Source organism: Myodes glareolus, chromosome 9 (genome assembly GCF_982192425.1).
Source record: "Myodes glareolus chromosome 9, mMyoGla1.1, whole genome shotgun sequence".
NCBI classification, from domain to species: domain Eukaryota; kingdom Metazoa; phylum Chordata; class Mammalia; order Rodentia; family Cricetidae; genus Myodes; species Myodes glareolus.
The window spans coordinates 74762450-74775627 of record NC_142034.1 but is presented as its reverse complement, the minus strand read 5'-3'; the positions used below and the strand labels follow the sequence as shown (position 1 = coordinate 74775627).

The following is a 13178-nucleotide window of genomic DNA, read 5'->3' as shown; positions in this document are numbered from 1 at the left end:
GGATTCTAGGCCACCTGTAGCATCCTAAGAATTGGAGGATCCACAGGACACACTTCCAGCACAGCCTGTTCCATAGCATTGGATCAGTTTCTGTAATAATTTACCCATGATCACAGCTTGTGGATAGGATATGATCAGCAACAACAGTGAAAGCATTCAACATGGAGACAAAAAAGGGAGCTTCACGATGGAATCCAGGGAAGGCAGCGAAGGAAAGACAGGGTACTTCTTCCAGACCTAATTACACTCCTGCCTCGGCTCTAAAGCTCACAATCTCAGGCATGCAAGTAGGCAACACCCACACCTGCTGACACTGCCCATTTTCTGTTGCTACAACACAGAAATCTCAGGTAATGACCTGAGATTGGGTGATTGATAATGGGTAGATGTATTTGGTGTATTTGGCTTATGGCCTGGAAGCTAAGAGTCCAAGATCATGGCCCTAACATTTGTTGAGGGCCTTCTTGCTATATCCTATCTTCGTAGAAGGGATTTCATGGCAAACCAGAGAGCACGTGCTTTTATAACTAAGTCACTCCTCAATAACTCACTGGTCCATTACACCACAAATCCATAAATGGATCAGCACCCTCCTGACCCGGTCACTTCCAAATACCACCAGCATATGACTTCAGGGATTAAGTTGCCAACACGTAAATACTTGAGAATGAATATTCAAGCCATAGCAAATAAGCTGTATATAAAGCTTTTGTCCTGAATGTGAGGTCACAGGTTCACAGTACAGTCGCACTGAGGAGAGGAGGACAACGAGGAGGAGCAGGCAGCATAGTAAACACACGGGCCTCTTAACGCCTCTGTTTGTCATAGTCCCGATAGAAAAATCGGTCACAGTGCTTGTCAGTAGGAAAATGGAGAAGTCAATAGTGGAATACTACACAGGAAATAAAAAGTAACTATGGCTGACTAAAGCAAAATGAAGCAAAGTAATTTTGTTATGGAACTAGTGACTGGAGAGATGGCTCATCAGTTAGTGGTGACTGCTCTTCCAGAGAACCTGGGTTCAATTCCCAGCACCCACATGGAGCTCATAACTGTAACTCCAGTTCCAGGGGCTATGATACCCTCACACAGACATACATACAGTGTTTTCCAACACACAGAAAATAAAAATAAATCATTTTAAAAAGTAAAGAAGCCAGACATTGAAGAGTATGTGTTGTATGGTTCCATTTGTGTAAATCAAAGTAATGCATGACCACAGGAATCAGAATAACAGGGTGCTCATCACTGAGAAGGCCAGGGAGATTCTCAGGGTTTTTAATGTTCTCTGTCTTGTTCTAGATAGTTATGATAAAGGGGTTTTTACCTTTGAAACACTTGTTGGGTGTACACACAAGATTTCTGCACTTTCCTGCAGATGCTACATTCATTTTAAGAAGGTCTTTGTATGGTGTGTATGTGTATGTGTGTGTGTGTACATGTTCACTGTCTGTGTGGTAGATGTGTTCATGCCATGGTGCATGTATGAACTTCAGAAGACAACCTTGGCTGTCTTTCCTTACTGTAGGGAGCCGCCAGGATGTGGCCTTGGCCAGATAGTGCCAGCAGTCCTTCAGCCTGGAGGTATACATATCCTTTGTTGTTGCCGCCTTAGGCTGGTGTGCTCGGAGCCTTGTTTTGCATTTCGGCCTTGGGTCCTAGTAGAATGGTATCAACCAATCAGCATTCGAGCCTCTCACCCTAGAAAAGCGGCTGTCTTTGGATTTTTCGCTCTCTCACTCATCCCTGTTCCCCATTCCCCCTTTCAATCAAGTAGCTCTAATAAATTGTGATTGAGAAGGATTCTTGATTTTGTGATCGTCCATTCCTGCTGGTCAGGAAGCGCGTCACACCTTACCTTCTACCTTCTTCTGGGTATTTTCCTATCTCCACCTCCCCTTTTCCCACAGGAACTCTGGAATTACAGACATGTGATAACATATCTGGCTTTATGTGAATTCTGGGGATCAGAACTTAGGTTCTCATACTTTCACAGTAACCACTTGGCCCCAGAACCACCTTCCCAGCCCCTGATGTTACATTTCAACATAAACATTAATATGTGTAAAGCTAAAAGCGCAACATAGTACTGAATGAAGAGACTGAAAGACAGAAGATATCCATACCCCTGTAGTATTTAACAATTAAAATGTACATGATACTCGAAAACACACATTTGGGGAAAAAAATCCACAAAGAAACACATTAAGTACATTAGAATGGTTGTCTGTGTGACAAGAAATGAGAGTGGGAATCATGATAAAAGTAAACATACTGCTAATAAAATAAGAGCAGGGTCTCGCAGGACCAGTAAGAATCATTTAGAAAATTTCAGGAAATAGATTGGAGGCTGTCATGGCACACATCTTGAATCCTAGCACTCAGTGAGCAGAGGCAAGTAGATCTCTATGAATTCGAGGCCAGCCTGGTCTACAAAGTGAGTTCCAGGACAGTCAGAGCTGTTCCACAGAGAAACCCTGTCTCCGAAAACAAACAGAAAAGAAAAAAAAGAAAATTTAACAAACAAGGAAGTACAAGAGAAAGGAGATGTGAAAGAGGATATGGAGGAAGAGAAGAGGCGAGAGGAGGAGAGGGGGAAGAGGAGGATGGGGAAAAGACAGGCTTTGGGAAATCTGGACAACGCTTTGAGAGCTTCACACACAGGACCTACATCTGTGATCCTGTGGAAGGTGGACACCGCTCTGAGATATAGACCAGATCCTGACAGACTGAAGGACTCGAGAGTCTGGAACCTCAGGAGGTGGTAGCTGAGATCTTGGTAGCACTCTGGGAAGAGGGGACCCTGACACGAGACATACAGGTGATCTAGGAGTTCTTATGAACTGGAAAATGGGATGAGAAGCTGGTGAACAGGCTTGCAGAAACAGGAGAGCAGTGCTTGGTGACAACAGAGAGATGACCCTGTCAAGGTGGCCGCGAGGGCCGCTCACTCACAGGCAACTGAGGCTCTATTCAGATCTCAGTCCCTGTCCTCCAGGAGAACTGCCACACCCAAGTACCCCAAATTTGGGGTTCATACTTACCAAATACCTTTATGCCTTCTGTTTTTATGACAGGATCTCATGTATCCCAGGATCGCCTTACTGGCTTTAAACTCACTATGTAACTGAGGATGACTTGATCCTTCTGCCTTCATCTCCTTTGACTGCTAGGATTGCGGACATATACCGCCACACCTGATTTATGTGGTGCTGAAAATTGAACCCAGGGCCTTGTGCCTGCTAGGCAAGCAATCTACCAATCGAGCCATATTTCCAGTCCCTACCTTAGACTTTGAATTCATTCATCTTTAACTTAATTTTTAGGGGTAAGTACATAGAGAGATGCTTGAGACATCACTAATCAATAGGAAGATGCAAATCAAAACCCCCCAAGGAGATACCATATCACATCCAATATAATGGCTGCTGCTAAAAGAAAATCAAAGAGAAAACAAGTGTGGGTGAGGACGCAGGGCAAGTGAAACCCTGCACACTTTTGGTGGCACAGCTGCTGTGGGACACAGAACAAGTGGCCTAGCCAAGAAAAAAAAATGCAGCATAAAATGTCCGCTTGGCCTATACATTTCACTTCTGAGAACAAACACAGTGCAGTTGAAAGCAGGTTCTTGAGGAGAGACTCACACACCTGTGTTCCCAGCCCCCTCTCTTAACAATAGCTAAACTGTGGAAGCCATTCTGGGGGCCATCAGTGGACAAATGAGAGCAAATCAAGACACTGTTCAGCTTTAAAGGGGAAGAAACACATCGTGGCAACATGGATGAATCTTGAAAATTAGAATAAATAAATAAGAAAAAAAATACTGCATAGTCCCACTTAAACGAGAGATTAGAGCAGGTGAGTCCAGAGAGATGATGGAAGGGCCGTTGCGGGAGGGAGAAAGCATGAGGAATTGAGAGTTGTTTGACGAGTATAGCTTCATTTTGTGAGAAGACAAGTGTTCTATAGATAAATAATGGTGACGGTTACACAAGAATGAGCATTTAGCGCCACTAACTGAACATTGTTAAGGTGTTAAAATGTGTGTGTGTTTTACTACTTTAAAATAAGGCAACTTTGTATCACTATTATAGTGAAGTCAAAGACAAGGTGGCCTTGACATCGCCCTAGATGCTGGTGTCTACTAAGGCATCAAGACCTCTTCTTAAAGTGGAGGTCATAACCAGATGTGGGAACACTCACCTCAGCCCTCCGGAGGGAGAGGCAGGAGGACCGCTGTGAGTTTGAGGTTAGCCAGATCTACATAGTGAGTTCCAGGCCAGTGGGGCTATATAGCAAGACCCTGCCCTAAACAAACAATGGGGGTCCCTCAGTGACTGACAAGGGAAAGTGAAAAAGCACTCTGGACTGCAGAGCTGGCTCAAGACAGTGGTTAAAAGCTCATGTGTGCAGAGGACACAGGCTTGATTCCCAGCACTCACATGGCAGCTGATAACTGTCTGTAACCCCAGTTCTAGGTATCATTTTCCTCTTCTGGCCTCCCTGGGCACCCTCATGTATGGGTGCACATAAACTCAAGCAAGCACAGAAACTTTTTTTTTTTTTTTTTTTTTTTTAGTTTTTCACGACAGGGTTTCTCCGTGTATCCCTGGCTCTCCTGGAACTCATTCTGTAGACCAGGCTGGCCTCGGACTCATAGAAATCCGCTTGCCTCTGCCTCTCCAGTGCTGGGATTAAAGGCGAGTGCCACCACCGCCCAGCAACACATGAATATTTTTTTTAAAAAAATATATTTTAAAAAAGTACTCTCAAATACATTTTCTCCTTGATAAGCCCACAACAGTTGAAAGAGATCAAGAGAGCAATAGGAGCGTCCCCTTCTTCTGGCCTGGTTTACTGGAGTTACAGACGGTTACAAGGATGGCGTCTGTGGACTTCTGCAGTAGTACTTCTCGCCGGGGGCATGAGCACCCCCCCCCATAATAAAGACCCTTGTAAGGGCAAGAACTAGGGGCCAGGAGTTATTAGCAAAGAGAGGACAGAGCACAAATGGGAGGGGCAGAGGAGATTCTTCTTAGAGAAAGCCCTACGCTGGCTCTAAACATAGTCTGCGACTTTCTGAAGGGCAGCTCCAGGGTCCTGGGGCTGAAAAATGGGTGCTGTAGTTTACCCTGTGAAGAGAGACCCAACTACAGGAGAACCATAGCAGAGCTCTTAACAAATGCTGCAAGCACTATACCATTTTACAGAAAGGAAGTGAGCGGCTGTGGATTTGGGTATCCAGCGGGGAGGAGGGGTTCCTACCAACCTTACGAGGTTTACATCTGTCTCTAACGGATCTTGCTAACCACCCAGACGCCCCCCCGAGTCCAGGTTTCCTGTGCCCCAAACACAAAGTCACCTCCCGACAGATGTCAATGATTATACAATATGCAACCAACCCAGTGGGAAGGTTATTTCTCAGAGACATTTAATTTAAAACTTAACGTTTAGTTTGGTTTCTTTTATAGTTGTATCTCTAACATCTCTATAGGTTCTTGGAAAGCTTCACGGATCCAGGTCATAGCGGACTATGTAGCCCCAGGCAGTTTCACAGAGCCGGGTGCCAGCTAGCAGGTGACTGGACCGCCCCTGGCCCTCGTGCGGGAGGGCGGGAGCAGGCAGGGCCTAGAGCGCATGCGCGGTGGTCGGGCTTGCGCGTCGCCGCTCAGCTGACGGGGACGGGGCGGCAGCGAGTACGCGCCCGAGGCGGCATCGCTAACCTGGTGCAGTCGGGACCACTCTTTCCCATCCTCCCCGAGTCCCCTCAGGCGCCCTGTCCACAGGCCTGGTCCCTCAGCGTCCGATCTGCCCTGAAGAGACAGCACGCGGCCTGACACGCCGTTTTCTCCTGAGGGACCCACGGGCGCCTACTCGCGCGCTGGCCGCGGACGTGAGGGCAGCGAGTGGCGGGGCCGCGGAGCCGAGGAGGGCCGTGCTCGCGCCCGAGCCGTCGCGAGGCGCGCGCGCGCTCCCGCCGCAGCCCGGGCCGCGCCCGCCCCGCCTCTCAGCGCCGGCCCCGGAGCCCGGTCCGCGAGCGGCGGCGGCGGCCGGAGGGACGATGAGCGGCGCGGCGCGGGCGGGCCCGGCCCGGCTCGCGGCGCTGGCCCTCCTGACCTGCAGCCTGTGGCCGACGCGGGCGGACAACGCGAGCCAGGAGTACTACACGGCGCTCATCAACGTGACGGTGCAGGAGCCCGGCCGCGGCACCCCGCTCACGTTCCGCATCGACCGCGGGCGCTACGGGCTCGACTCACCCAAGGCCGAGGTCCGCGGCCAGGTGCTGGCACCGCTGCCCATCCACGGAGGTGAGGCCGGAGCCGGAGCCGGAGGCCGGGCGGGGGGCAGAGGGCGCGGGGGCGGCGTGGCCGGGTGTCTGCGCGCGGTTCGGCCGCCAGCTTAGGGAATCGAGGTCCCCGCGCTGTGGAGCCTGGCCTGCTCCCCGCTGGGGAGAGAGAGAGGCTCCAGAAAGCTTGCTGCATTTCCCCCCTAAAATTAAAAAAATAACATTAACAATAAAATTAAATAAAGACTTAGAACGAACCCCTCTTTTTCATTTAGGTATCTTGTTTACTAGGGGGCATTGGAATGCGAGTTTGCAGGGACAGTTGAGACAAAGGAGGTGGTGCAGGGGCGCAGAACTACTTCATGGTGGACGAGATGCTTAACCTGTATTTTGGTATCGGCAGGTTTGTTCTGAAATCCTACAGATTTATCACTGCGGTGAATCTCGAGGGATGAGAGCCCCCCTCCTCGCCCCCCCCCCGCCCCGAATGTCAAAACGTGCGGTTTTTTTTTCTTCAGCGGCTAAGGGGAGGGGGTCCCTGTTGCTTTTGGCTTTCTGTGACCCCAGTAGTTTTGCTGTCATGAGACTCTGGAGATTTTCACATGATAAAGAACGCGAGAGTAGCTGAACTTGTCGCCAGGTGTTCAGCCACGGGTGCCCACCCAGAGGGAAAGTGGTAAAATGGTCAGGAATCGTCTTTGAAGCCATTTGATGTAGACTCACGTCCCCGTCGTCGTGCCCCCCCCCCCCGCGCTCCCCTCCTGTGTATTCGGTCTGTGCATAGCCAATGATTTAATGTAAAACTGTGTCTGTTAATTACTGGTAGTGCTTTAAAGGGCTCATTTCTCCGTGAAATGTTGTATTTGGGGGTCTTTAGCAGGCAGAACCTGGGGGAGATGTCTCCTATCTTCTCTACACCCTCACCTCTAGAATCTTGAGAGGATTAAAAAAAAAACAAAACCCTGCTATTTGTGTTCAGATGACCTAATCTAGGCAATCTTTAGGGTAATGGTGTTTGCTTTTATAGTCTAAAATATTTTAAAAATGCACGTCTGAGCTCTGTATTTGTATGATAGCACATACTAAGCTGTTTTCTTTGGGGCATACTGGCTGGTGGTGGGGGGTGTCACATAAGGCTTCACCATTACCTGTCTTTTACTTAGACTGGGCTCTTAAATGTTCATTTTCACACCAGTGACCAAATGCTTATGGTGTATTTCTTATTTCACTAGGTTAGAAGCAGCACCTCAGGTCCTTGCTTGACCATAGAAGCAGTTTTTGTCTTTGCTCCATTCAATAAATATTTGCTGCCAGCTCTGTGCCAGTCACTGTGGTTGGGACATGTAATGTTGCCAAACTGTGGCGGTAACAATGCTACACTATTTTCTGGTGGGGAAGAGGACTGTGAGGGTCATGTGGAAGGGGAGGAAGAGGAAGAACAAGGCTAGCTCCTCTGCAGCAAGAGCTGTGCTGTGTTGTGAAATCTGTGGTTCGTGCTTGGGGCTTGCTTCCCTCAGGCACCCCAAGACCATCGCCCTCGGTCAAGATGCTGGACTCCAAAGTGTTTCATGTGCTTGTCTGTCACCCCCAAATTAAACCCCATCTTGGAGAATGCTTTTAGGGGTTCCAAGTGAAAGGCGCTGGGAACTAAAAGTCTGTCGTCATATCCTGTCACTGGGGAAATAGCACCGTGAGGTTGAAGGCCCCTTATCAGATCTGTGCTGCACATACACTGTGATACTGGCAAAATAATTCCGCCTGATAGCTTCATTTCTTATCTGAAAAATAGACTGATAATGTATTCGCCTCTCCTGTGGAGAAGAGGTATCATTATTGTTTCTTTAAAAACTTTATGTGTGGATATTTTGCCTGTGTGTATGTGTACAGTGTGTGTGTAGTGCCCACAGAGACCAGAAGAGAGTGTTGGATTCCCTGGAACTGGAGTAAAGAGCCATCCTGTAGGTGCTGGCAGCCAAGCCCTTGTCCTCTGCAAAAACCAACAACCACTCTTAACTGCTGAGCCATCTCTCCAGCCCTTACCACATGAGAATTACTCCGTGATTTCTCAGGATAGTGATGGCAGGACCCTGTAGGTGGCTTCAGTCAAGCTTTGGACAAATGGTTTTCACCCATGTGGTCTTTCAGTCCAGCAAGTACTGATTGAAACGCACGTTGCCAAGCACCATTAAAAGCCCTGGCGAAAAAGGAGGGCAACAGCATGTGGTGAAGCTGTTAAGAAGCTTTACTTGCGAAGCTCCCATTCAGAGGGGCTCTTTTCCCAGGTAGTCTACCCATAAGTTGTTTCTACACCTGTGGATGCATATGGAATCCAAGGTGACATCTGCTTGTGCACCAGAAACTCAATAGTGTGTTTTATAAAGAAGACTATGATAGAAGACTGGTAAAATTATTCATGTGTAAGAAGATCATTTAAAGCTAGGTGTGGTGGTGGATGAACACTTGTTATCCCAGGAGTGGAATTGTCGGAGGATTGGTGCTCCATAGTGTCCCCGGACAGCCTGGACCATGGTATGAGACCCTGTTCCCCAAAACAAAAACAATAATACCTTTTTTAAAAGACAAAAGAACCTTACAGCTTTTCTAATGTTTACCGTAATGGCTAGTTCTATATCTATGGCTTGCTTTGTGAAGTTAGAAACACTTGTTATTTTGCAGTGCTTTCAGGCCAGCTATGAGTTGCACAGTTAGGCATGTATGAATTACCGAGCTTTACCATCCTCTCTTTATAAATGACAAATTGGCTTTATTTTTCTTTAGAAACTTTGCTATTTTAAAAGTACATTTTGGAAAGTGTTACCATTCTACTTTGTAAAATACTTTCTAAATGAGTATACTTTGAAACAAATATTTTTTATTAAACAAAATGTATCAGTGAGTGGAGATGCTCTTTGTTCTGGGTTAACATTTACATATTACCTGATAAAGTATTCATTTTTAGAAATGGAGTTTTGAAGGCGTGTGTTGTAACATTTATGAACAGATCTTAGATGCTTTTTGGCTGCTTGCAGCAGTGGTCATCTTTAAATTAGGCACACACTAATCCCTTTGCAGAGCAGACCTAGCTAGTGTGTGGCACAGACATTGTAAATGTGCTTTATGTGCATGCACACTAGCTTTTTGTTTGAGCCCGGAGTGGGGGTTGGGAACGGAGAAAGCCCTGTAGTGGTGATGTAATTAGTATGTATGCAGATTGCTGGCAGCAAGAGTTTGGCATTGACCACTCTATGCTTTGTACAGAAAATTTCAGGATGGGGTGTGAAAAGCTTTGAGAACAGCTTTGCCGAGTAATAACCCTTACTGATAATCTCGCTGACTGTAGTTGCAGCACAGTCTTTAAAGGGTTTATCTTAGGTTTTTATGTTTAAAATTGTGATCCTGTTGGAACCCTGGTGCTTCCTTTAGCAAATCTGAAGTTAGATTTAAGAATTTTCATGAGCAGTGAAGGAGACTGATTAAAAACAGAAGGTGAAAGAGATCTTGTAGCATTACAGTTGATAATAACAGAGGAAGGCTACCAGACATAGAGATGTCAAAATAGTTACAGAAAAAAAGTACATATGATCCTGGGAGCAGGTACTCTGAACAGCCAGAAAGAGAACTCAGAAGAGCTGAAGGCTTTGAAAACGGTGCTGAGATAATTAAATAACTGGGCAAGAAGATCATGTGGGGTGTGTGTGTGCTAAATTTGTATTCAGCTTTACAGTGTATGTAGACAATGTTTTTACATGGTATGTTCTCCCTTTCACTTTCGAATGATTTCTATTATCATATAAATGTTAGGGAAAAAAATCTAGAACCTTCCATCCTCCTTACCAGGCTCCCAACTTGCTACCATATTTCTGTTTCTGCTAGAGCAAAGTGTCTGATTAATGTTTCTTTACTTTCTGCCTCCACTTTTTCCTCCTGCTCTTTCTTACATGTTGAAAGTCTTTGCTATGCTAGTGATAAAAAAAAGCAACAACAACAACAGCAAAAAAAAAAAAAGCAAAAAAAAATATCCGACCGGACAGCGGTGGCACACAGCTTTAATCCCAGCACTCAGGAGGCAGAGACTGGCGAATCTCTGTGAGTTCGAGACCAGCCTGGTCTACAAGAGCTAGTTCCAGGACAGGCTCCAAAGCTACAGAGAAACCCTGTCTCGAAAAACCAAAACCAAACCAAACCAAACCAAAACAAAAACATATCTAACCGGTATGTTGGGTGATATAGTCAGGATTCCTAAAATCTCAGTGTATGGAATGATGGGCTGAAGTTAAAGCAAAAAGTTTTAACTTTTTGTTAAATATAATTTACTTATATATTAATTAGAAAATAAGAAGCATTACCTTCTGTGAGAGTTATTCATGGAGATAAGGATAGCCATAACATGACATGTCATGTCCATCGCCTGTCACATGACACATCTGGTAAATTTTCCTGACTTTGCCCAGGCCAATACTAGGTTGCATCTGGATGTAAGGCAGCTCCATCACACTTCGTAGAAGCCACACACACCTTTAGTTTATGGTTAATTCTGATTACAAGTTATAAGAGACAAACAAACTGAAGAACTTCATTTTGAATGTTATAACAGAAATCCTTCACTGGTAAGAATAGACTAATGTTGTCTAAGATCCTTTCACCTGGAGCATGATGTAACTGAAAGAATGAGACAGATGTTTAAGAAACCTGCCAGAACGTACTCATTAAAGAGAATACTTTCAAATTTCTTTTTGTAGTACTGGTGGCCAAACTCATAGCCGCACCTGTGCTAGCCACACACTTTATTACTGAGCTATTTCCTGGCCCAAGAATATTGTGGATTTTTACCCCCCGACAGGGTTTCCCTGTGTAGCCTTGACTGTCCTGGAATTGACTCTAGATATACCAGACTGACCTCAAACCCACTGAGATCTGCCTGCCTCTGCCTCCCGAGTGCTGAGATTAAAGGTGTGTACTATCACCACCCAGCCAAATATTGTTCTTTTTAAGCTAGTCACATCAGAAGACTGTTTATACATACACATCTACATTTATAGCAACAAATCATTAAACATTGTTAGTATTTGCTTTGTATTTTTTAATTAGACAATTTAAAAAGATTTAATATACCAAATCTTTAATTTCTAGATAAATTTGAATTTTGACAGTCAGAAATTACTTGTAGGCAGTTTTATTTAAAACAGAGGAGATGGAACTAGAGAGATGTCTCCGTGGTTAAGAGAGAGAGTGTACTTCTTGCAAAAGACCTAAGTTTGGTTTCCACAACACATATTGGGCTGCTCACAACTGCCTGTGACTGCAGTTCCTGAGGATTTCTCTGGCTTTCATGGGCAACTGCAGTCATGTGCACATATCCTACATATTTAAATTTATTTTAAAAAGTTTTACAGGAGTGTAACAGAAAAGTCATATATATGTACACACACACACACACACACACACACACACACACACACACATATGTGCATGCCTATACTGGGACTGTAGCAAGAAGAACAAGAGTTCAAAGCCAGCTTGACTCCATAGCAAAATATTTTTTGAAATATATATATGTATATATAAATGTTTATGTATGTATATATATATTTTTTTTTAAAGAAAGGAAGGGGATTGTGTTGTATACCTCATCCTTCATGTAATTCATAAAGAGGGAGGTTTAGTGGTTCAGTCATATTAATGTCAGTGGGATCAATGGAGTGTCTTCATAACTAGTTTTTTTTAAGTATAGCACTCTTGACCCATTCAGAAAATGCAGCCATTAAGTTTGTCTAGCCCATCACCCTTTGAAAAGTTTTATTATCTTTAAGTTTTTTGTGTACTAGACATTTATTGCTTTCCATATGTTTAATGGTGCAGCTTTCCTATTGTTGGAGGTAATTTTGAGAGCCCTTCAAATACCGTCAAAAAGAGCTTAAAAGCCTACTCTGTGCTTGTGCTGTGTGAGCATAAAAGTTCTGACCTGAAAGAACCTTGGGTCATCTTGTTGAGAAGATGATCAGCCTTGGCGGGATAGCACAACTCCGGCACAGCATTCTGAAAGACTGAAGGCTTTCTGCAGTTTGCAGGTGGGGTTTCTTCTGAAGCAAGGGCTGCCAGAGCATTCTGTTGGAATACAGATATGCCCATGTGTTAGCTGGCATCAGTAGCTGCTTTCATACTGTTCCTTCAGAGTTTCTGGTTATGAAGAGCCTACAGAACCTGTGATAAAATGTTTCTCTCCAGCCCCTTTAAGAAAATTACCATATTTTCCTCCATTAAGGACTGTATTATAACTGATGATTGTTAAGTTGTCCCAGACTGAACTCTTGGAAGTAATGGGTCCTGTCTTCTTCATTTGAGCCAAGCTAGTAAGTTGTGCTTGAGATTATCTAGTGATTCAAGTATGTAATTGTGTTTAATCCTGCGCTGGGGTCTTGGTGTGCTGGTGAAATGGATGGCAGGATCCCAGGAGAGGCTAGAGCAGGAGTGGATAGAGTAGGGGTCCATTATTGTACTGTATTGAACTTTAAATAGTGTGGAGACCAGAAAAATGAAAATCATTTTAACTTGTGGTCTAGAAAGATTTCATTTTTTTTTAAATGAGATTTGTTTAGTTGGGTGTGTTGGCACACGATTTTAGGCTTAGCACTGGGGTGACAGTTCTTTGAGTTCAAGGCCAGCCAGAGATACAGAGAGAGACCTTGTTTTATCCCTGCACAATGTCAAACCTGGGAACTTCTACTTCCGACTGTAATAGATCAACTGGCATTGGTTCCCTCTCCAACCTTAACCAATCAGAAAAGCGGACAGCCTGTTAGCAGCAGTTTTAGATAAGGTCATTAGACAGCACAGAATGGGGGGTCCCTAAGAGAACAGAAAGGTGAGGGAGCCCCACCGTTGCCTCCTGCTG

At 45.1% G+C, this 13178-nt stretch overlaps 1 protein-coding gene across 3 annotated transcripts in view; it reads left to right on the top strand.

Moving 5' to 3' along the window:
* Positions 1 to 6034: 6034 nt before the first annotated feature.
* The window catches only part of Rnf130 (ring finger protein 130), a 117277-nt gene continuing 110133 nt past the window's right edge, over positions 6035 to 13178 (top strand). The window contains exon 1 of one of the 3 annotated variants that reach the window (XM_085694892.2): positions 6035 to 6308. In XM_085694892.2, coding sequence (XP_085551018.1) covers positions 6062 to 6308 — 247 coding nt within the window. In that variant the 5' untranslated portion in view covers positions 6035 to 6061. The remainder of the gene's footprint in view (positions 6309 to 13178) is intronic. The other 2 variants (XM_085694893.2, XM_085694891.2) reach the window with 2 other exon arrangements.